At 52.2% G+C, this 23,029-nt stretch overlaps 4 protein-coding genes across 7 annotated transcripts in view; all 4 read left to right on the forward strand.

Annotated features, from left to right (window-relative positions):
- Positions 1 to 43: 43 nt before the first annotated feature.
- On the forward strand, positions 44 to 3,156 carry S100A2 (S100 calcium binding protein A2). The gene is made up of 3 exons (XM_084768571.1): positions 44 to 184; positions 1,647 to 1,794; positions 2,750 to 3,156. Exons 2-3 carry the CDS (start codon positions 1,654 to 1,656, stop codon positions 2,900 to 2,902), a joined length of 294 nt encoding a protein of 97 aa, XP_084624697.1. The 5' UTR covers positions 44 to 184; positions 1,647 to 1,653; the 3' UTR covers positions 2,903 to 3,156.
- A 9,835-nt stretch (positions 3,157 to 12,991) lies between these two features.
- On the forward strand, positions 12,992 to 15,956 carry S100A3 (S100 calcium binding protein A3). Its single transcript, XM_084768758.1, has 3 exons — positions 12,992 to 13,151; positions 14,825 to 14,970; positions 15,467 to 15,956. The coding sequence occupies exons 2-3, from the start codon at positions 14,830 to 14,832 to the stop codon at positions 15,626 to 15,628; spliced, it is 303 nt and encodes a 100-aa protein (XP_084624884.1). The 5' UTR covers positions 12,992 to 13,151; positions 14,825 to 14,829; the 3' UTR covers positions 15,629 to 15,956.
- A 1,082-nt stretch (positions 15,957 to 17,038) lies between these two features.
- Positions 17,039 to 19,671, forward strand: S100A4 (S100 calcium binding protein A4). 3 transcript variants are annotated; one of them, XM_084769721.1, is made up of 3 exons: positions 17,039 to 17,186; positions 18,393 to 18,552; positions 19,365 to 19,671. In XM_084769721.1, exons 2-3 carry the CDS (start codon positions 18,412 to 18,414, stop codon positions 19,527 to 19,529), a joined length of 306 nt encoding a protein of 101 aa, XP_084625847.1. In that variant the 5' UTR covers positions 17,039 to 17,186; positions 18,393 to 18,411; the 3' UTR covers positions 19,530 to 19,671. The 3 variants fall into 3 exon arrangements, with proteins under 3 accessions (XP_084625847.1, XP_084625849.1, XP_084625848.1); XM_084769723.1 differs by having other exon boundaries at positions 17,126 to 17,186; positions 18,397 to 18,552; XM_084769722.1 differs by lacking the exon at positions 17,039 to 17,186 and adding an exon at positions 18,111 to 18,270.
- A 2,970-nt stretch (positions 19,672 to 22,641) lies between these two features.
- S100A5 (S100 calcium binding protein A5) overlaps positions 22,642 to 23,029 on the forward strand; it is a 3,579-nt gene continuing 3,191 nt past the window's right edge. The window contains exon 1 of one of the 2 annotated variants that reach the window (XM_084769724.1): positions 22,642 to 22,786. The gene's annotated coding sequence lies outside the window, so the exon portion shown is untranslated. Of the gene's footprint in view, positions 22,787 to 23,027 lie in introns of those variants that run through there. The other variant, XM_084769725.1, reaches the window with a different exon arrangement.

The raw sequence follows: 23,029 nt of genomic DNA on the forward strand, positions 1-23,029 counted from the left end.
TGGGAGGGAGTGTGTGGAGTGGCAGGAGGCCAGATTTTTTTTTTTTTTTAATCAAGATCAGGTTAGAACAGGTTCTGGTTCCCAAAAATGACAAGTTGGAGGCCGGTTGGGCTAGCATATAAATTCGTACCCTGGGTGTCTTGGTTACTTTACTTCTTCCGGAGTCTCTCTGACACCTGATCTGGTGAGTAGCTCCTGTCCTGAGGAGGACCTGGGTTTTTATTTTTATTTTTAGCTTTGTCCCGCTATCTCGAGCCTTGCCCTTGTAGTTTTCTCTGGCTTCCTGGTGAGACCTCCCATCTGAAGAGACCCTCTCTCTCTGAAGGGCCTTTCCCAGATCCCCCTGCGAGGGCTTAGGGATTTACTCTGGGACTTGTTCTTAGGCCTCGGGGCTGAGACCTCTATGTCTCTCACTTTAGATATATCCGTCTGGGGTCCCTTTTGGGGAGGGTTGAGGCCTAGGAATAGGTCATGGCTATTTGAGGGGTGCTTTTTATAAGAATCCGTAGTTTGAGCTAGATGCAACAGAGGGTGCCTGTGATTCCACGGGCAGGAGACTGAGGCCGGAAAGCCCTGAGGTAAAGGTCTGACTGGGCTGCCCAGTGAGACGTTGTTACAATCAATCAATGCGGAGTTCATTTTTTTTTCTCAAAGTCTCAGATTCTTTTAGGACTAAGAGCCAGAGACAGAGTCTCTTTTAGGACTAAGAGCCAGAGACAGTGTCTCAGGGGCTTTGCCCTGCCTTGGTGTCTGGTCCTGAGTGGCAGAGCCATGCCCCAGGCTGACTCTTGTGCTTTTCTATCTAGATGGGGGTGGGTTCAGCCGGGCAGGCCTGAGGTTTTTCTTGCCTCCAGCACTGGCTCCTTTGGCCTTACCCTGGAATGCACCCGATATTCTTAGAGGAATTTGGAAAAGGTGACCTCTGAACTCTGACCTTATCCCCTCTGCTTCTAGCCTGATCCCAAGACACTGGCCATTTAATGTCATTAGCTCTAACCTCGACAGAATCCTTCCTGTAGGGGAGGGTGGTCAACTGCCTCCGTCCTGCCCATGCCTGGTCCACGAAGAGCCAGCACCGTGCCACATAGCTCCTCAGCCTGGCAGGAGGCATATCCGTCACCCCACGAGAGTCCCTGGGATGAAGGAGGAAGAAAACCTCCCGTTAGGTGGCAGAGGCTCTGACTTCATAGACTAGAGTTTGTGAAAGGTTTGAGCCTTTCATGGGGCCTCATCCTCCTGGGCTGGTCTCATGTTTTACTGCCAGGCCAGTCTGGGAGCCCACGGCCACATGTGTGCTCTGCATTCCTGGCCCAGATAAGAGTCAACCCGAGACTGCAGACGCCCTGCCACCCTCTTCCCTTTTCATCCCCGTTCTCTCCTCCCATGGACACACTGAGGCAGGGAGGCCTACCCTCCCAGCTTTGTCCTTGACACAAGGCTCTGCGCTGGGTGACTCCAGATCACAGGAGAGGCTTGACGCCTGACCACAGAATGAAGCAGCAGCTTGCAGGGAGCCACTCTCTCTTTCAGGGCAGGTCGCAGGCACTGGCTGGCCAATCCCAGAGAGGCTTGGGGTAGCAGAAATGGGCCTCGCACACTGGACCTGAGATCCCAAGTGCCTTGGTGGTGTTCTTTTGTGTCTCTAGACCCAAAATGTCTAGTCCCCTGGAACACGCTCTTGCCGTGATGGTCTCCACCTTCCACACCTATTCCGGCCAAGAGGGCGACAAGTTCAAGCTCAGCAAGTCGGAGCTGAAGGAACTTTTGCAGAAGGAGCTGCCGAGCTTTGTCGGGGTAAGTGGGGCGGGGCCAGGAGGGGAGCGTGGGACAGTGTACACTTTTTCCTGCTCCGGGTGCCTGCGGGTGCCAGTGCCAGGGTGGGGCCGAGGATCCCCATCAGCTTTCACTTTGTGGTCCCCAGGGTGCCCGTTAGGTCTACATGTGGATGGGCTATTAATGGCGTCCCCGTCAGCGTTCTTGAGCACGTTGCTGTTGGGGGCTCCAGAGTCCATCTGTCTAATCCTGTTATTGGCCAGTTGAACAGTCCCAAGCCCAGAGAAGGGTAGCAGCTGGCCATGGGTCACACAGAAGGACACTATTAGGGAACACTAATTTCTCTTTTTATTTTACACATTTATATGCCATGCCAGGAAAGCAGGCAGAGAGAATGGATCCCAGCCAAGACATGCACCCTGCGGGCATTTGGCAGAGAGGGGCTGTTAGGTCCCAATTTGCCTCCTGCCCTGTACAGGCTAATGGGTAATCCTAGACTTACCTCTTGGGTCTTAATATAGGAGGCAAGTCTTGCCTTTTTTTTTTTCTCTCTTTTTCCCTTTTCTTTTCTTCATTTTGTTTAGTTCTCTCTCATTGTTTTGGCTGGTATTAAAAAGTTTGCCTTTTCTGTATTCATCCTGCTGATGTAGGGGGCAGTGAAAAAAATTTTTTTTCTTCACCATTAAGATGAAGCTGGGCTCTAGCACAGGTTAGAGTTCATACATCCTCTGAGAACTACCCAGCATCCCCCACTCCAGCAGGCATGCTGGAGGCTCTTACATCACAAGTCTATCTGTCCTTGCTCACTGGGCCTTCTTGGTACCTCCCAACGGTTTCCTGCCCACGGAGAAGCTGGCGGCCCAGTGGGGAGAGCGAGCAGGGTGCTGACCTACAGCGAGGTTTCGGCAGCGAGGTTTCAGGGGTGGGTCGGGCCAGGGGCCAGCGTGGTGCTAACTCCGGTCCCTGTGACCTTCAGGAGAAGGTCGATGAGGACGGTCTGAAGAAGCTGATGAGCGACCTCGATGAGAACAGTGACCAGCAGGTGGACTTCCAGGAGTACACTGTGTTCCTGGCGCTCATCACGATCATGTGCAACGACTTCTTCCAGGAGGCCCCAAACCGGCCCTGAAGCAGAGCCCGCACGCCTTGCCACACGCGAGGCTCTCGGGCCGACGCAGCTCTCTATCTTTTTAAATTTTGTACTAAATAAACTTTTGTTTGTCCCTTGTGAATAATACTGGGATGGCTCAGCGACGCTTTGAACCTTGACTAGATCAGTTAAAGGGCCGGAAACAGAGGCTCCCTCATTTCCAACACCTTCTGCACCCCGACTTTCCTGAGGGCAAAGGTTCCGTTTCACGCAAATAAAATTTTGGGAATTGAGTTAGACTGGTAGCATTTTATTTTGTTAAGAAAGGTATTTTAAAAAGGAAGGTTGGGACCGGGGCGTGGTGGCGCACGCCTTTAATCCCAGCACTTGGGAGGCAGAGGCAGGCGGATCTCTGTGAGTTGGAGGCCAGCCTGGTTTACAGAGTGAGTTTCAGGACAGCCAAGGCTACACAGAGAAACCCTGTCTTGAAAAAACAAAGGACTTGTGGTGCAAAGCAGGGGAGGGGGCAAGGGCTGAGGCAGGGGTAGGGACAGGGGAGGGAGGCAGAAGCAGCTGATCTCTAGGAGTTTGAGCCCAGCCTGGTAAGATTTTCTCTCAAACCAAACCAAACCAAACCAAACCAAAACCCACCACCACTAAAAACCACCAACACACACACAAAACCACAAATACCACCTACAATTACAATCATTTCATACCCCCCCCTATTTCAAATCCACACAGAAGGGAGGCTGTGACCTCAGAACTTAGCACAGCCGTTACTGTTCAAGACTGTGAAGGGTGAGTTTGTCCCGAGAACCGCTCAGGAGGCGAGAGTTGCCTGGCCCGCAGCTTCACTGGAACTCCTGGTCAGATTACAGGCTCCAGGCAGCAGGCCTGTGTTTAGAAGACCCTTTTACTCTACATGCTTTCAAAGTGGCTAGCTCAGTTCTGGGTTCCCTCCCTCCCTGTTGACGTCTGTTAAAATCTCTGAGGAGCCAGCTTAAGCCAAAAGTTCTTATGTTTTCTACCATTTCCCCTAAAGCTGTAACTTAAGTTGATATATATATATATATATATATATATATATATATATATATATATATATATATATATATATATATTCTGCACCCTGAGGCGCATCAGGCGACAGTTTGAACACAAGACTTGCTGTGCCATGCCGAGGGCCACCAGCCCTTTAAGCTCTAAGCTCTATATTTCACTCTTTCTCACCTCCTTCCAATTTCATCTTTTAAGTTATTATCCTTGGTGGATTTTTATAGCTACCGGATTTTCTACCAACTACACAGCATTCAGAAGTTCCCCAAGGCTTGACCTGTAGAGCTTTAGCTGAACTGGCATTGAATGTCCATGTGGTTCGACTTCTTATACAGTTCAAGTTTGGTTCAGTGACTCACAGACGTCCCACTAGCTCCTTGTCACTATATAAGGAAGCACTCCAAGATACGGTGGCTGAAAACATACATTTATATCTCTCGTGGTTCTGTGAGTAGATTGGAAATCCTTGTGTGTGTGTGTGTGTGTGTGTGTGTGTGTGTGTGTGTGTGTGTGTCTCACTTGGGGTGTCTCAGGCAGTTGCATGTAGGTGGAAGTTGAGGCTACAATCACCTGAGGCTGCTCTCTCAGCATGCTTTGCACTTGGCCCTGGTTTGCCAGGAGCTCGGATGGAACCATCAGAGTGGGGCTAGATTTATGCCAACTTGACACAAACTGGGGTCATCTGAGTAGAGGGAGCCTCGACTGAGAAAATGCCCCCTTAAGGTCAGGCTGTGGGTAAGCCTGCAGGGCATTCTCTTAGTCAGTGATTGATGGAATAGGGCACAGCCCATTGTAGGAGGAGCCACCCTGGGCTGGTGGTCCTAGGCTGAGCATGCTGTGTGGACAGAGCCATAAACAGCACCCTTCCATGGCCTCTGCCTCAGCTCCTGCCTCCAGGTTCCCGCCCTGTTTGAGTTCCTGTCCTGACTTCCCTTCAGTGATGGAGCATGATGAGGAAGTGTAGGCCAAATGAACCCTTTGCTCCACATCGTGGCTTTTGACCATAGTGTTCCATCGCAGCAATAGAAACCCTCTAACTAAGACAATCAGCTTACCGGCTCCCTCTCCAACAGGGGGTCAAGAAGGTGGACTTCTCTCTTTTTATTAACATGAAAAGAGACCGTTTGTCTCCCTCCTCCCCCAGACCCTGCCTGCAATGAAGGCTGTCACATGGCCTCCCACCTGGCTCCTTCCTCCTCTGCAGAGCTCTGTCTGGCCTCTGTGAGGGTGGCCCCCACACATCAGAGTTTCTGAGGGGGGGAACTTCTTGTCTCCCCATGTAGCTTGGCTTCTCAGAGCATGGCCCCTAGCTTTTGATGACTCTTAGAGTGAGCGCTAAGAGAGGCTAAATTGGAAGCTGAAAGGTTCTTAAGACGTATTCAGAATTCCCGGGGCATCCTTTCCGCTGTATTTTATTGATCACACAAATCATTAAGGTTGGCTCAGAATTAGGAGGAACCTAAGTAAAGGAGTTGTTTTCTAATCTCCACAAGTATGGCCGCCCCCGCCCCCAAAGGCATGCACACCCATGCATACACCCACAGTGTCAAGTTCTTTACTAGTCTGGAGTTTATTTAGTAGTGAATTTGAGAAAACTTGACTGACAGTAGCTTTAATCACTTTACATAAGAAGGCTGCTGTATGTAGCTCGGGGTTGGGTCCAAGGCCCAGGGACACATCTGAAACCTAGCATCCTTTCATTGCTTCGGCCTTTAAGCCTACAGCACCCACCCCTACACCTGGTCACAACCTGGCAGCCATACTCCCAGGGATCACAGGGCGTGCTCTCCGTGGAAGACTGTCTGCAGGGAGACACAGAAACGCTCAACCCTCCCCCATCCGCCCCCCCCCCTTGGAAGACTGTCTGCAGAGGAGACACAGAAACACTCCCCCCCACCCCCTCCCCCCCCCACCCCTTGGAAGACTGTCTGCAGAGAGACACAGAAACACTCCCCCCCCCCTTGGAAGACTGTCTGCAGAGGAGACACAGAAATGCTCCCCCTTCCCCTCCCCCCATCCCTCCCCCCCACCCTGAGAGCCTTTGCCTTGTTCATATGGCAGAAGTGCCCTCTCTAAACAGGGTTTCACCTGTGCCTGTTGGGGCTTAGCTATGTAATATGGCTACTTCTAGCTGGGTATGTTGACACCTTGAAAGAAAAAAAAAGTTTTTTTTTCTTTTTTTAATAAAAGAGGGAATAAATTATAATAATAATAACAACACAAGTAAAGGCAGTGCTTTTCTGATTGTTTTCTTTCTCCCTCAGGAAACTCTGGTCTGTGTGTGTGTGTGTGTGTGTGTGTGTGTGTGTGTGTGTGTGTGTACTTGCAGAGTAGACCAGACAGAGCTCTGCAGAGGAGCAAGGAGCCAGGTGGGAGGCCATGTGACAGCCTTCATTGCATGCATAGGGCTGGGAGACAAAGCCAGGCAGGGCCTCTGGGACAAATGGTCTCTTTTCATGTTAATAAAAAGAGAGAAGTCCACCTTCTCGACACCCTGTTGGAGAGGGAGCCGGTAAGTATAGGTCAGGGAATCATGATGCCAGTAATTAACGTCCTGGGGGCAGTTCTCAAAGCTAAGCATACTGTCATTTGAGTCTCATGGTCACCCCAAAGGGGCTATCATTAAACCTTTTTTACAGATGGGAAAGCTGAGAGGGGCAGCTTTAGCCACTTGGGGAGCCCTGTTTCTGACAAGGTTCTTGCAGGACTCAAGCCTCAGCCATTTAACCCTCTCGGTACCTGCACCTTGCAGATGAGGAAACAGAGGCTGAGGTTAAGTAAGGGCTAGTGTCAAGGCTTGACCCACATCTGTAAGAAAACTCCTGATCCCTGTGGGACCCTGGGCTAGGAGACTGGGCCTCTTTCTTCTCCAGAACTGTAGGCTTTGTGTGACCTGGAGGGGACCTGGCTGAACAGGGTTCAGATATACCTGATCCATCACCCCGAGTCACAGGGAGATGGGACGAGGTGGCTCGGTCTGCGGACTCTGACTTCTGGGGATTCTCAGTTTTGGGTTTGGACAGTCAGTTGGGGCGAGCAAGACCAGACTTACCTTGCTGCCCCTGAGGTTTCTTCCCACTTGGAGAGGTTCCAAAGTGGCTAACCACTCCTTTTGGTCTTTGACAGACTAACTGACATCAGACTGTAGAATCCAGACCAGCAAGCTCCCCTCTTCTCTGTACTGAGTCGTGTGTGTGTGTGTGTGTGTGTGTGTGTGTGTGTGTGTGTGTGTGTACATTAAGGACCTGTGGCCAGATCTCCCTCATTTCTCCTGGAACTGCTGCTGGGATGACAGACATAGCAACTTCAGCTCCTGTCATATCACCATTTTTTTTTGTGTGGGGGGAGCTCAGCTCCGGAAAGTCCTCTAATGCTCCGTGGAAAGCCATGGTGGAGCTGATTGCCCAGCCGCTCAGAAGGGAGCCCCGTGAACTAGGACAAGTAAAAAGACCTAGTCCAGAAATCCAGCAAAGCTTGAAGGCAGTAGGGTAGAAGCATCATCTCAAACCAGCCCTCAAGGGACCCTTTCATCCTTAAACAGGGGGCAAAGACGGGGGCCTCAGCCTGCGGCTTCTCTGAGCTTTTCCTGTGATCTGGAATAGGACATTGAGAAATGTGGTTGGTACACATGTGGTCACAAGACAGTGATGTGACCGACTTTTGAGAGAACATCTAAGTCACTCTTATCTTGGTGCCTTTAGCCTAGAAAGGGGTTGGAGAGAGGTCAGGGTAAGTCAGCCTTGTATGAGGAGTCCCAGACAAACACTCATTAAATGACTCACGTCTCCGTGTGCAGAGTTCAGCAGAATCTGACCCAAAGGTTAACGTAGCGAAGGAGCCAAGCACAAGCGGTGGAGGTTCCTGGCCTTTTCACCCTTGTTTATTTATTTGAGACAAGGTATTGCTATGAAACCGAGGTTGTGCTCAGATGCTCAGCAATCACCCTGTCTCAGCCTTCCCAGCGCTAAGAGGACAGGCACGCAGCGCCGAGCTCCATCTCACCTTGCCTAGGTCTCCATTAGACTGTGGCTGTCTCATGAAAATCTTCATTTACCAGGAAAGTGGCACAGAGGGGAGGACATCCTATTGGGACTCTAGGTGAGAGAAGCATGGAAGAATGGGGAAATAGAAGGATCCAGAGAGTCCTAGAAACCTACAAGAAGAACATTATGATGGGCAGATCTGGGCCCAGGGGTCCTCCTGCTCAAACTATGACACCAGCCAAGGACAATATGTGCAGAAAACTTTGAACCCCTACCCAGATCTAGCCAATGGACAGGACATTGTCCACAGTTGAGTGGAGAGTAGGGACTGACTTTCACATGAACTCTGGTGCCCCATATTTGACCATGTCCCCTGGATGGGGAGGCCTAGTGACACTCAGAGGAGAGATAGCAGGTTACCAAGAAGAGACTTGATATCCTAGGGTCATATACAGGGGGAGGAGGTCCCCCTCAGTCACAGTCATAGGGGAGGGGAATAGTGTGAAAGTGGGAGGGAGGGAGGAATAGGAAGATAGAAGGGATGGGATAAAAATTGAGATGTAATATGAATAAATTAATAAAATATATTTAAAAAATACCCTATGTGACTTTTTTTTTTATCCTTTTAAGCCAAGAGATGTCAGTTGGACTAGCACGAGACCTGGTCAGCTCATTGCTTCCAAAGCTACTGGCTTTCAAAGTCAACGAAGAGCAGACGGTGCTAGAATTAGACAGCTCTGCACTTAGGAGCGTGCACTGTTTATGCAGAGGAACGTGAGGTCGGTTCACAACCCACACTCAGCTATGGGTCCTAGGACGACGGAGTGAACTGGTACCCACGCTCCACAGCTCCCAGTGGGCTGCTTGATCACTCCACCAACTCGCTGTTCTTATCTGTGCAATGGACACAACCAGCCATCAGCTTGGTTGTCAATGCAAGCGATTGACCTAAGCTCTGCAGGTTCTTCTTGGTTCCAGTTTAGATCGCCTCTCCGCCTCCCAGTCCCAATGTTGTAGTTTCAGCTCAGGAGGCTCCAGTTTCCTCCCTGGCCCCAGTGCTGGTCCCAGGAACCAGACACCCTTCCCAAGTGTTCTCCATACTTGGCTCGGGAGATCAGAAAGGAGGTCTATTGTTTCTGTCAAATACATGTAGCCTCCTAGGGCCATTGGATTTGTGTGGTTGCTCTGGCCATAGGGCTCGGGGCCCTGATGCCAGAAATAAATAGAATGTCCAGATTCTTGAGACAACACTATCTTATTTTTCCCCCTGAGGTGCAGGACGAGACACTGCCCTTTAGAAGGATGATGCGTTTTCCAGGGACCGTAGGCGATGGTGGTGATAGTGAGGAGACCGGGGGGGGGGGGGTGGGGGGGTGGGGGGGGCGGGGGGAGCTGGGGAAGAGTCAGACTTTTAGCTTGTAAGAAGTCCTGCCAGATCGGCTAGCATCTGCGTTCACCCTTTGCACAGGCTCTTGTTGATCTTTGAGGCAAAGCTCCTCCTCAGTCTCCAGCAATGGCACATTTCTCAGCGGTCAGCTCATCTGTCCTCAGGGAGTTATGCAAGGTGAGAAGCCATGGTGCTAGGCTCGGCCCGAGGATGGGGATGGAGCTTGTGGACAGACAGGAGTGAGGACAGCTCGAGTCCTGGCCTTGGACCTGGGGTCCATTTGCTGTGCACTGGGGGCCACTGCAGAGAGAGTTCAGGGTAGATGCTGGAAACTTCTAGGCACTTTAAGAAGTTTTTTTTTTTTTTTTTTTTTTTTTTTTTTAACAAGGGAAGAGATCCTGGTCTCTGTCTTTGTGGAGGCAGAAGCCAGACAAGATGACCGGTGAGGAAGGCTGCCCGGTTCCACTTCCCTACCCCATCTCCTATCTAGGGAACTCTGTTTCTGTTGAGTTAGATGTGGGGGGGGGGCAGAGCCCTCACATTGCCACAGTAACTAGTAACAAAAAAGTAGTTTGAAGCCGGTCGAAGTAGCGCACGCTTGTAATCACAGCAGCCGGGGAGGCAGAGGCGGGTGGATCTCTGTGAGGTTGAGGCCAGCCTGGTCTATAGAGTCCAGGACAGCCAAGGCTACACAGAGAGACCCTGTTTCGAAAAACACCAAACCAAACCAAGCCAAACCAGCCAACCAACCAGTCAACCAACCAACCAAACGAAGGCACTTTGAGTTTTTTTTTTTTTTTTTTTTTGAGACAAGATCTCACTATGTAGCTATATAGACTAGGCTGGGCTTGAATCGCCAGGATCCGATCGCCTCTGCCTCTCAAGCGCTGGCATGAAAGGAATGTTTCAGCATACAAGCCAAGGCAAGACTCTGGATTCTCAGGGAAGGAATCTTCCAAACCCATTTTGGAGGTAAGGAAAGTAAGTGTCCAACAAGGTAAAGGACAGAACACATTAAAGTCAGGTGGTGAGGTGGAGGGAGTCTTGAGCCAAGGCCCAATTAAGCAAGCGTTCTTTCCATGCGCATCCAGCAACCCCACACCTCTACCAAGACACTCCCAGCTTTCTCCCCGTGGACAAAGAAGCTGTGTGCCCTAGGGGCTGTGGCTGTGCCGTGAAATGTGAAGGGCTGTTGGATAAGAAAGCGGAGCTAGGGCTGCTGGGCTCGTCCGGCAAACATTCGTTTCTTATTGTCTGTCTCTCCCGCTAGATTGTCATCTCCCTTGAGGGGGGCTGTGTCTGTTTTGTTTATGCTCTATCCCCCCCCCACCCCCCCTGATATAGCCTAGCCTCAGAGTCTCTAATTCCTTGGATGGACAGTGAATGGTGACCACGCTGCTTCTCTGGTTATAACTTCGGGCAAGTCACTCTACCTCTTGGGCTTAGCACTTACCAAGCCCTCTCTACGTTTTAGCAACATTTAGTCCACGAGCCTTGTTTGTGGTAGCTCAGACTCCTCAAGCACTTCATGAGATGGTTACTATTTTTATTTCCACCAATGAGGAAAATCAGGTCACAAGAGCAGAGATGACATCCTTAAAGTAGCTGGCAGCAGGGGGTCAACACAGGTGGCGATAAGTCATTGACCTAGAAGCAAATTAATCGTTGCCCCACTCCGGCCCCTCCTTCAGCTGCCCTGTGACCACCTCTGTCCCCCGTCCTGGACCGCTCATAACTCCCTGCCAATAAAACAGGGTTAATCACAGCTCTTTCTTCCTCCTGCCTCCATGGCTCACTCCCCTCACGTACGGGCTGGCGACCGACCTCCAGGAGGAGATGGTAGCCCAGGCAGAGCTGGGTGCTGGGCTCAGGATGAGGTCAAGGCCATGCTCTTCTCCTTCCCATAATCCTCTGGGTGTTGGGTTTTCTTTCTGTGAAACAGGGACGCTTAGGGGTGGGAGAGCACAGAGAAGCAGTGGGAACAGATTTCCATGTGTGGGTAAGTGGTGGTCTCCACCTGCGCCAGCTGAAAGTGGCAGGAAAAAAAAAAGAATGGCAGGAAATGCCAGGCGGAATCAATTATGATCTTTTTCAGGCATCAAAGAACAACAAGGTGGCACATGCCTTTAATCCTTGCTCCTGGGATGAGAGGCAGGCAGATCTGTGAAAGAAGGCCAGCCTGGTCTACATAGTAAGTTCCAGGCTGGCCAGGGATGTGTAGAGAGACTCTCTGTCTCAACAAAACAAAACAGGCTCCACTGTGGTTGGAGAGACAGATGGCTCAGAGGTCAAGAGCACTTGCTGTTCTTGAGGAGACCAGGACTTGGTTCCTGTTACCCACATGGTGGCTCACAACCACCGCTTAATCCGGTTCCAGGGGATCCAACACCTTCTGACCTCCTTGGGACAAGTCATGTGTTATGAAGACGTGCAGGCACTCACACACATAATAAAAATAAATATGTTAAGAAAAAAAAAAAAGAAAAAATGAATGAAGGAAACCCCACTGGAGTCTTAAGTGAGGGCTCAGCCATTGAGAGTGCACACTGCTTTTGCAGAGGACCATGGTTTGGCTCCCAGCACTCATGATTGGCGGCTTCCAACCTCCTGTAACCCCAGCTCCACGGGGATCCAATGCCTGTGGCCTTTGTGGGCACCTGTGCTATTACTCACACATGTGCACATAAGGAAAAAGAAAGCGAAAGCTTTAAAAAGAAAATAAAATCTTTGAAGCAGCAACAAGACAAGACAAAACAAGCAAACCCAAAAAAAAACCTCCAAAAAACCAACAAAACAAAACCCAAAAAACAAAAACAAAAAACACACAAAAAACTCCTTGTTTAAAAAACCTTAAGTGATGGCAAAACCTGTGAGGCTGAACAGGGTGCCCTGGGGGCTCTGGCCAAGCTCAAGCTGGAATTTGGGTTTGATGATTTTGGGAGTGAGGAAGACACAGGCTGAAACCCCGGGCCTCACAGAGGAGGGGAGACAAGTAGAGCTGGAACCCCAAGCCGGATTTGCTTAAGCTGAACGGTAAATGGATGCTCTGCTCCCAGGAGGCCTTTAGCTGTTGCCCCAGTGCTGAACAGAGCAGTGGAACAGGAAGCCAGCTTCCTCGGGAGCTAGGGGACAGCGCCAGCTCTCCTACGGCCAAGTTCATCCATATCACTTGGAGTAGAGAGACAAAAAAAGTCCAAGACTCCTCACAGCTGGAGGCTCCCTACCTAGGAAGAACACCTTGTCTTTTAGGTCTCAAAAAAAAAAGCCTCGTGACAATTTTGTCCAGTGAAATAAACAATTCACAGCCAAAGGCCACCAAACACTCAGTAATCTGGAGGCTGGGGAGAGGGGCGACAGTCCCATGGCCTCAGACTATCTCACCTGGAAATGGGGGTGGGGTGGGGTGAGGTGGGGGGTGGGGACATGGGCTTAGCGGGATGCTCCCATAGAGACTTTCTGGAGGTCTAACCTAAGGGAGTCCAAGGCGTGCTCCCATTTTGTACTCTTGGTCTCCTCACAATTAAGAGCGGGGGAGAGGGCTGTGTGTGTGTGTGTGTGTGTGTGTGTGTCTGGAAGCTACAAGCAGGAAGCTGTTACCAGCTCCCAGCTTTGGGGAAGGGCTGAGGAAGAGTGAGAAGGGAGTGGTGTCTGAGACTCGGCCTGGTCTTTGATGTGTGCGTTGCTAGGTGGGTGGTGGGCCTGTAACAGCCGCTCCTGAGGGAAGAAGGCAGGAGACCCTGGGGGCAGCCTCAGCGTTGACCTACTTGGGCCCTTATAATTGCTCCCTTCATCTCCAGAGAGGCTACAAATAGGGACACCCAGGTGTTAGGATTCTACAGCAGGAACACCAGCAGCAGTGGTGAGTGTGGCTGCTGGGTGTCGGGCAGCTCAGGGACCCCCTCAGCAGCTAGTTCGATCCTGGATACGGGAGCAGAAAGGCATCGTTAGCAGGAGATGGGGCTGGGGAAATCAGATACGGTGGAATCAGGGGTTCCCTTGTGCGCTGCGGAGCTCAAGGAAACTTAGCCTGGGGGACGTGCCCAGCCAAGATCTTGCACTGATGTGGGGACAACGGGCTCTCTGAGGTTCTACGCAGCCAGCCCTTAGTGAGCTCCATGCTTCTGCGCTTTGTCTTCGCTACATTCCGGGGGATGAGTTGGGACAGGCCAGGGCTGCAGGAGAAGAGAGAATCCCTGTGAGGCTTCAGGCCCTGAGCTTTTGCAGTAACCAGAGTGGCGTCAGGCAGGCTGGGAGGAACTCAGCAGGGCTCTGAGGTGCCGAGCTCCTGGGATCACGGCGCTTTCCTCTACTGGGACCGTGGGTCCTTGCTCCAACCCTGGGAGAATTAGACCCCTGCGGGGCTTGCCACTTCAGCCCCGCCTCCCCTATGTCCTTGCCAGCTACAGTCTTGCTGGCCATTGGCTCCCGGTCTTGGCCCTGGCTGCCATAAGTTGCAGGACTCCCCATGAGAGTCACTGGACTTATGGGAACGGTTCTCACTGCCTTCCCGGCCGCCAGGGTCTGCCCAGGCTGCATGGGTGATGGGGGGGGGGGGGGGACAATAGAAATAGGGTGAGGGAGGGGATTCTAGGGAGTGCTTCCCTTCCACCCCAGTGGGGGATTCTCCTCAAAGCCTTCTGTCTTAAGACCTGCCAGTGCTGTCTCCCCACCCCCTCCATCCCCCCGGGAGGAGGGCTACAGGGCAGGGCACTCACAGATGAGTAGATCTGTGGACGGGCGGGCGGACTCTGCAGAGGCCACTATGTTTCTGACTAGGCCTGTGCAGCTGGATTAACCCACTTCACAGAGAAACAGTTCAGCCAGGGCTGCAGGGTGAGCAAGAGACGAGGGTTCCCAAGTGTAGCTTCTCTGAGTTCAGGGCAGGAGGCATGGGGAGGCGGTAGGCGGTCCCTCAGGCCTCACCATCGCTGCTGGCACTAGCCTCACCAGGATGTGGACAAAGAAGCCCTGGGCAGGGATCCCTGTGCAAGCTCTTACAGGAGGAGGCTCCAGGTCCCCAAGAGGCAGAGGACTCTAGGACCAGGGGCTGTGCAGCATGGAATGGTGCCCAATGGGAGACTGAGAGTTCCCAGGTGTTGGGGGTGAGAAAGGATAGGAGGATATCAGAGTCCTTAGGGAGGCTCCCAGTGCGCGGTGTGTGTGTGTGTGTGTGTGTGTGTGTGTGTGTGTGAGTGAAGGTGGCGAGGTAGGATATTTTGTTTCTGAGGAATTTATGGTGATGTTGGGGAAATGAAGCTTCTGCCCAGAAAAATCACAACAGGCACGATGAAGGTGTGTGTGTGAATTGGTGTGTTTGTGTGTGCGTGTGTGCATGTGTGTGTGCATGCTTGTACGTGTGTGTGTGTGTGTGTGTGTGTGTGTGTGTGTGTGTGTAGTCAAGGAGGACTGCTCAGAAGGGCGCTTCAGTATGGTGGAGACTGACAGGTCTGGAATTAGGACCTGGGACACATTGAGGAAGAAGAAAGTAATAGCCTGGCTCTCCTTGTGAGTCACACCTTTGTTTTGTGACAGTGAGGATGGCCCAGACCCTGGAGCAGGCGTTAGCTGCCATCCTGAGCACCTTCCAGAAGTATTCTAGCCACTGTGGGGACAAGTACAAGATCTGCCAGTCGGAGCTCAAGGAGCTGTTGCAGAAGGAGCTGCCCACTTGGACTCCGGTGAGCACCCACATGCCTCTCCCCACTGGTGGGAGCACCCTTGTGCCTCTCCCTGCTGGTGGGAGCACCCTTGTGCCTCTCCCTGCTGGTGGGAGCACCCTCATGCCTCTCCCCGCTAGTGGGAGGTACCACTTGGACTCTGCAGAGAGTGGCCTAGGGCCGAGTGCCAGCCTAGGGCATCAAGAGGGAGAGGGAACTTAAGGAAGTGAGGTGGTGCAGCCGCATGAGCCTTAGTTGAACAGAACGTAAATAGGGTGACAGCCTGTGGATAAGCCTAACTCATGGCAGGCTCTCCATAGCAAGGAGTAGGTGCTCAGCAAATGAGCCGGGAAGCAGGGCAGGGAAGGCGGATTGCAACGGGTAGGACGAGGTTAGCAGCATGTGGGTGTGTGGCTTGGAATGGGGGCCGCCCACCCATCAGAGGGAAGTGGTGTGGGAAGGTGCTTAGCTTCCTCATCCTGGTTTCCTGATCCCTCCCTTCTCATCCCTTCTACAGAGTGAGTTCCGGGAGTGTGACTACAATAAGTTCATGAGTCTTCTGGACACCAACAAGGACTGTGAGGTGGACTTCGGGGAGTACATGCGCGCACTTGCCAGCCTCTGTCTTTACTGTCACGAGTACTTCAAAGAGTGTCCCCCAGAGCCCTCTTGTCCCTAATGGCCTCTACGCTATTCCGGAAGCCCAGGGTCTGCACCATCTTTGTCCCTGAAGTGGTCCTGGATGTGAGGCCACACCCTCCCTATCCTCTCTGTGGTACCCCTTTCAATCTGCACTAACCAGGTCCCTGATGGGCTAACCTCAGCTACCCATGAGCTTTGGAGGCTTTCCTAAGGATGTCCAGCTAGCGAGCGGTGGGGCAGTAACCAGCCTTTGCTTGGAAGCGAAGAACATCTCTGCTCTCACCTTAGATGCTCAGCCATGTGTACGCCATTGGGACCGCTGTGGCACGGGCCTACTCAACTCCCAATAAAGAAATGTCAGCTTGGCTTGGTTTGATTCTTCTGATGGGGACGCACTCGGCCTTCCGACAGAATCCATGTGATCCTTGCTCCTCTATGATCCTTACCACTGGAGGAAGGAGGCTGGACATGGGGGTGGGTGGGGGTGGGTGTGGGGGTGGGTGTGGGTGTGGGGTGGGGGTGGGGGTATGGGCCCAAAGAAATGTAGAAATGCACAGGTCTCAGTGTCCAGTGGGGGGTGGGGGCCAACACAAGGTCCCACCAGTCAAAGGCTGGAGGGTCGCTGTGTCCATCTCTCTGCCCCCTGTCTTGAGGTGGACGCCCTTGTCTCGGGCTTTCCGCAAGGACGAGGAATTCCTTGGGAAGAAGTCAGTACTTTTGACCAGATGCTCCAAGCTGGGTGTGGCTGTGAGTTCCCAGAGAACAGCAGTTATAAGATAAGGGGCTTCTGAAGTCTTCGGTCCCTTTGTATTAAAGGGGAAAGGGGACACTTTGAGTCAGTTCCCATCTCTGAAAACCATAACCCACTGAGGGACCAAACCCCCATTTCTGACTCTCACTCAATCCCTTAGAGATCAACCCATTTTTTTTCTATTTCCTCTCTAACTCTCCTGTGAGTGTCCAACCCTGCATGCTCTGTCATCCGGATGCCCTCACTGGACCTCCCATGCAGGACTCGCCACCACCCTAATTCACCATGGCACCCCCTAGATGTATTTCCCACTTGAGACCTAGGGTGGTCCCAAGGCCCCTCCTGACTTGCCAGCCTCCACCTTGGGTCTTATTGGATGCGACAAAAAAAGCTGTTTAGGCTGGAGGAAGAAGGGCTACCATTGTCCCACTGGATAATGTCACATGCTTAATTCCCGGGCCACACATTCCTGCGGCAGTTTCCCATCTCTTGCCCGTCACGTCACCCCTCCATCCCCCTCCTGTGGACCACACCCCAGGCCCAGGTTGCCCCTTCTCAAGGTTTCCTAAAAACTCTTGATGGAGCTGTGGCTACTGGGTGGTGTCCACCCCATCTGTGCCCACTGGAGCTCACTCACTGCTCCATCTGAGGGACAGAAAGCCCGGTTCCCAGGCAGGGCTGGTGGAGGGGGTTGTGACATTTACCACATCAACCAACAGCAGCGGCGGCGTAGTATTCTGCTCCCCCATGCCCAGTATGGGCAGGGCCAGGCAGGGTATAAATAGATCAGACTGTTGGGCTCTCCCCAAACCTCTCTGTTCAGCGCTTCCTCTCTCTTGGTCTGGTGAGTTGTGCTGGCCCTGAGCACTGTTAGCGGTGTTAGGGGCTGAGGCTAGGGAAGGAGAGAGGAAGGCTGCTTGGGGGGACAGGTGGCTTTAATAGATCCAAATGAGAGATTCTGATGTGGAGGCTTGTGTGTGTGTGTGTGTGTGTGTGTGTGTGTGTGTGTGTTGCACAAGAGTGAAAAAAAGTGTATAAATGGCTGCATTCGAGCTGGCTCTCGAGGCTTCTGAGATGCCAAGGCTTGTACATGTCGTTGATACAGCGTATGTACATACGTATGTTGGTACTTGGGAGCCATCTTCATGGATGGGTACCCTGACTTGTGTTTTCTGGGTCATACAACCCAGTGTGTATACACTCAGGTACAGGAAGCAAAGAGAAGGCATCTGTAGGCTTTAAAAAAGTATGGTTATTGAAACCCTGTCTTGAAAAAAACAAAAAAAATTATGGTTATTTATTTGCGTGCATGTGCGTGCATGGGGGGGGGTGTTGGGGTGGGGCACATGCCAATGTGCACTTGTGGGGGTCAAGCTGTTCCTTCTATTATGTGGGCTTTTGAGGGGGGAACTCAGGCTGCTGAGCTTGGTGCCAAGCACCTCTAGCCACAGAGCCATCTCTCCGGCGTCCACCTGAAGGCTTTTGTGTTCATAGTTCTGTGAACATAAAGCGTCCTGTCCCGGGCCAAGAGAGCCTGCCACCCCCACCCTCCTCTTGGGCCCCTACCTCGCTGCCTCGTCTAACTCCTCACTAAGCTGGTCACTAGGCAGCTGGGTTTTTTTCCGCTTGTAGGCCCCTGGGCAGGCAGCCAGGAGCCGCGCCCAATGCTTCGAGGGAGAAGAATGGGTCAGAGCCTTGTGCTTGTGGTTGGCTTGTGGGAGTGACTAAGCTGAGCGAGGGGTGGAAAACTGCTGTTGTTGAGGCCAGGCCTGAGGGAGGCACAGAAGGCTGCTGGGATCTCCAGAGCCTGGGTGGGAGGCTCTGCAGGTTCCAGAGCCCAAAGCAGACATGACCCTCTTGCCATCAGTTGGTCCCACTCCTTTGATCTCCTGGGGATTGAGGACAATTTCCTGAAGTGCTCCTAGAGGGTAGGTTGGAGTGGAGCACTGAAAACGGGGACGGACTGAGCCTATGACTTGGGTGATGCTCAGGGACACGTAGATGGTTCTTGACACACTGTTGGATACTGCTACTGTTGTGTCTCCTGCAGCTAGGTCTCAGCTGTCGCCATGGCGAGCCCCTTGGAGGAGGCCCTGGATGTGGTTGTGTCTACCTTCCACAAATACTCAGGCAAAGAAGGTGATAAATTCAAGCTCAACAAGTCAGAGCTCAAGGAGCTACTGACCAAGGAGCTGCCTAGCTTCCTGGGGGTGAGTAGGTCCTGCCTGTGTACTGTATGTGTGGTGCATGCCCGGGAGGAGGCTGGGGCTGTGGTGGGTACTAGCTACAGCCTGGCATATGTCCCTAGGGTGGGGAGACAGAGGCTGGAGAGCTTGCCCCGGATGCTTGGTGTAGAACATTAGCCCTCAGCTGAGACAAGGCAGAGAACGAACATAACCAGAGAGACAGAGGAAAACCCAAAACAACCGCATCAGATAGCCAGCATCTGAAACTGCAGCCTAGGTCAGGACTGTCTGTCCAGCGACCACGGGCAATAGAAAGCCAGGCATGGTGACGCACGCCTTTAATACCAGCACTCAGGGGGCAGAGGCAGAGGCAGGCAGATCTCTGTGAGTTCAAGGCCAGCCTGGTCTACAAAGGGAGTCCAGGATAGCCAACGTTATACAGAGAGACCTGTCCTGAAAAACCAAATAAAATAAAATAAAATAACCCCCTCAAAACCCCCCCCCCAAAAAAAACAAACAACCAAACAAAAAGAAAAAGAAAAAGCAAGAGCAACAGAAATAAAAGTTTCCATTTGTGAAGACAGGACTGTGGAGGAAGACAACTATTTGCACATCCTTCCCTCAGCAACACTGTACGTTAGTTAACACATCACCATCATGACTGTTACCTAGTGAGATAATTAAAACAAAGCCCAGGGAAGGCGTGGTAGCATCCTTTCCCATCATCCCTTAGCCCAGAGGCTAGCAAGGAGTGCCCAGAGGGCTTCCTGAGCTCCCGGCTGGGAGGCAGAGATCTGGCTCAGGCTAGCTTCTAACTGTGACTCTTCTACCTCCAGAAAAGGACAGATGAAGCTGCATTCCAGAAACTGATGAGCAACTTGGACAGCAACAGGGACAACGAGGTAGACTTCCAGGAGTACTGCGTCTTCCTGTCCTGCATCGCCATGATGTGCAATGAGTTCTTTGAAGGCTGCCCAGATAAGCAGCCCCGGAAGAAGTGAAGACGCCTCAGATGAAGCTGGGCGTGGGTGGGGGAGGTGGGCGGCGGAGTCTTCCCTGTTGGCTGTGAGCGGAGTGCCTTACTCTGGCTTCTTCCTGCCTGTGCACGATGCGGAGCAAGTTCAATAAAGGGTTCTGAAACGACGAGCTGTTGTCTGAGAGGCTGGAGACTGTGGGTTGAGGGCTGAGCGAGGGTCGTGGTGGGAACCGCTGGGACTTGAGCTGGAACTTTCTGGGGGACCAAATTAGAAAAGCCTGGGGAGGAATGGGGTGGCTGATTTTGAGTGCATGCAAGTGTGAGCGTGCTCAGTGTGTGTGTGTGTGTGTGTGTGTGTGTGTGTGTGTGTGTGTGTGTGCATGTACGTGCAACAAAGGGAACTCTGAAGGTGGAAACCACCAGAAGCTTGACTTGAAAGGCTCCAGATGTGGGACGTCAGCCAACCCGCCACCCTCCCTCTTGACTCCAGCGCTGCCTCCGGGCTCACACTGAAGCTGGGATAGTGTTGAAGGTCACATCTGCTGCTGGTTGGTGTCTGGAGGGAAGACATCAGGCCTGAGTCATGAGGAAGGAGTCCTCAAGCCAGAGAAGGCTGAGGAAGTGGACGACTGACACTCAGCCCCGACATTCATTTACCGAGTCCGTCCTTTCCTGTCCCGTGGCTGGATGAAGAAGGGCAGTAGAGAGGGAGGTCACTTGTAGTAGCGTAAGAAAGAGCTGCCCGATCCCTCGCCCCCTTGAGAGGAAGTCTCAAGTCTGTAGCCAAAGCTAGCCTTGAACTTCTGACCCCTTCCTGCCAGCCTCCTCCGTGCTGGCCTTACAGATGCATGCGGCCATTCGACCATGGCTGACTGACATGGTACAATAGCCATTCTCTCTCTCTCTCTCTCTCTCTCTCTCTCTCTCTCTCTCTCTCTCTCTCTCAGTATTTTTATTTATTTATTTGGTTTTTCGAGACAGGGTCTCTCTGTGTAGCCTTGGCTGGCCTAGACTCACTTTGTAGACCAGGCTGGCTTCGAACTCACAGCGATCCGCCTGCCTCTGCCTCCCAAGTGCTGGGATTAAAGGCGTGCGCCACCACCGCCCGGCCCAGTATTTTTATTTTAATTTTAACTTATGTGCATTGGTGTGAGAGTGTCAGATCTTGGCGTTACAGACAGTTGTGAGCTGCCATGTGGGTGCTGGGAATTGAACCAGGGTCCTTCGGAAGAGCAAGCAGTGCTCTTAACCACTGAGCCATCTCTCCAGCCCCAATAGCCACTCTCTTAACATACTGTCTCTGCTCCCGAAAGGCCGAGGGACAAGATCTTCAAGCACTAGGAATCATGTTGCTTAGAGGAGAATAAGTGGGGAGGGGGCAGATAGTGGCTACGTGTGTGTGTGTGTGTGTGTGTGTGTGTGTGTGTGTGTGTGTGTGTGTGGTGTGAAGGAGAAGATGGGATGTGGCCTTTGTTATGTTTAAAGATTATGGCAGATGATAGATAGAGGGTAATAAGACATAAGAAGGTACCTGGAGGCAGATATTATGCTATAGAGGGGTTTATTAAATGAGCATGAGGGGAGAGGGAAAGGGGGAGAAAGGGGGGGAGGGGGGACACATGGAGGTTTGTCCTTTTATATGGCCCTGGGCAGGGCCATCCCCCCCCCCCCCATGGCAGGTAAGCAATGACATCGCAGGTAGGCAGACTGACTGAAGCAGAGTCCTAACAGATGCAGTTTTGGCCATATGATGGCATAAACAGGACTGAGATCCCCGTCTCCTCACCCTCTCACTCCTAGAACATGAGGCACATTGTTGCTTCTCCTCAGGGTAGGCTTAAGGCCAGGGGGTCCAGAGTGCGGGGAATGGGGCTGAGATTAGACGTCAAGCCCTTGCCTGGATGATCCGAGATGCTTAAGGGAAGGTACACAGAAGCTGTCCCAAGGCTGGCAGGCTTGGTTCTCCTAAAGTCAAGCTTTCCTTCTCGTCATGTTGTGCTTTTCTCTCTGGCCTCAGGGGGGGTGGGGCAGGTGACTCAGATGCTCCCTTGGAGTTTGACTGTGGAGACTTAGGCCCAGGCTAACGCCAGCTCCTCGCTGCTTTTGCATTCCCAGTCAGTCTGCCCATCTTCCATGGGAGTGTGCTCCCCAGAGCCTCCTGCATCACTCTCTGCTTTGGGAAACTCCTGTTGCTTAGAGACAAGTCCCAGCTGTGTCACTAGTGTCATAGCTGTGGTGGGATGACAAAGGGGGCCCTGGAGAGGACCTAGGCAGGCTAAGGTGAGGCTTCAGACAGCATGGGTGCTATGCCCCGGTGCTATTCCTAGACTCAGTGTGGGTATTCTCAGAATACAGACAACTTGCCTTGACACCTAAGCCACGTATGACTTTGCCTTAAATCTGAGCCTCCTCCCCCGTCCACAGTCGCAATCTCTTCCTCAGTCTCAAACCTCTCTTTGGGCTTCTTCCCCAAGCCTGGATTCTTATTCCTCCAAACCAGGAGCCTCTGACAATTATTTCTCATCTTTAACTTTCATGGTGGCTAGTTAGCCGTACCCTTGGCAGGAAATAGCTTCCTTCACTGATCCCAAGATGCGTCCTTTCTGCTCTTGGACTGTATTCGAGGATGGAGGGTTTCAGTGTGGAGAGCAGCCTAGGATATGGAAAGGAGACCCTGTGTTTGGTCCACACCTTCTACCCTTCCTTCCTTCCTTCCTTCCTTCCTTCCTTCCTTCCTCCCTCCCTCTCTCCCTCCATCCATCCCTCCTCCTCCTTCTCCCCCCCCCTTTTTTTTTAGGTTTTTGAGACAGGGTTTCTCTGTGTAGCCTTGGCTGTCCTGGACTCACTTTGTAGACCAGACTGGCTTCAAACTCACAGTGATCCATCTGCCTCTGCCTCCCAAGTGCTGGGATTAAAGGTGCCATCACACCTGGCTTTTCTACCATTTCTTTTATGGAGAGCCCAACTTCCTTTTTTTTTTTTTCTGCCTATTACTTCACCAGATGGTGAGGCTTAGTAGGAAAAATAGTTTCTGCCATTAAAAAAGGTATGTCGTGCGTTCATGTGCCACCTCTAGCCCTGTTTGTAAACAGCAAGTCAGAATTTCCACAGAGGATTCCCTTCAGCCTCGCCTGGCAGTCCTCAGATCCCTGACCCCTTCTCACTGGCTCCGCCCATCGTGGATCTCCTGGGCACCGGGGATAAGGGAATAAAAGCGGATGGTCCTGACAGGGAGCGAGCCTGTGGCTGGCGCCTAGACTCTCCAGACTCTCATCTCTCTCGGTGAGTCCTTCCTTCAGGTGACCTCCTTTATATTTGCTGGGCCAGCTGGGGCAAGGAAGAGTGTGACAAGACATAGAAACCCCCATGAGGAAGGCCTGGCCTTGCAAGTGGGAGCGCGCACAGGGAGGAGAGGGCAGAATACTTGGAATTGTGACTAAGGATTTCCCCAGACTCCAAGCCTAGCAGCAGGTCAGGAGGAAGTCATCCTAAGATACATTGTGGGTGAGAGAGAGAAGGGAGGGA

Source organism: Acomys minous (genome assembly GCF_964271855.1).
Source record: "Acomys minous genome assembly, chromosome: 19".
NCBI classification, from domain to species: domain Eukaryota; kingdom Metazoa; phylum Chordata; class Mammalia; order Rodentia; family Muridae; genus Acomys; species Acomys minous.

Coding starts and splice junctions, on each gene's coding strand:
- S100A2 (XM_084768571.1), top strand. CDS start 1,654: ATGTCTAGTCCCCTGGAACACGCTCTTGCCGTGATGGTCTCCACCTTC. Junction 1,795..2,749: donor AGCTGCCGAGCTTTGTCGGG/GTAAGTGGGGCG, acceptor TGTGACCTTCAG/GAGAAGGTCGATGAGGACGG.
- S100A3 (XM_084768758.1), top strand. CDS start 14,830: ATGGCCCAGACCCTGGAGCAGGCGTTAGCTGCCATCCTGAGCACCTTC. Junction 14,971..15,466: donor AGCTGCCCACTTGGACTCCG/GTGAGCACCCAC, acceptor TCCCTTCTACAG/AGTGAGTTCCGGGAGTGTGA.
- S100A4 (XM_084769721.1), top strand. CDS start 18,412: ATGGCGAGCCCCTTGGAGGAGGCCCTGGATGTGGTTGTGTCTACCTTC. Junction 18,553..19,364: donor AGCTGCCTAGCTTCCTGGGG/GTGAGTAGGTCC, acceptor TTCTACCTCCAG/AAAAGGACAGATGAAGCTGC.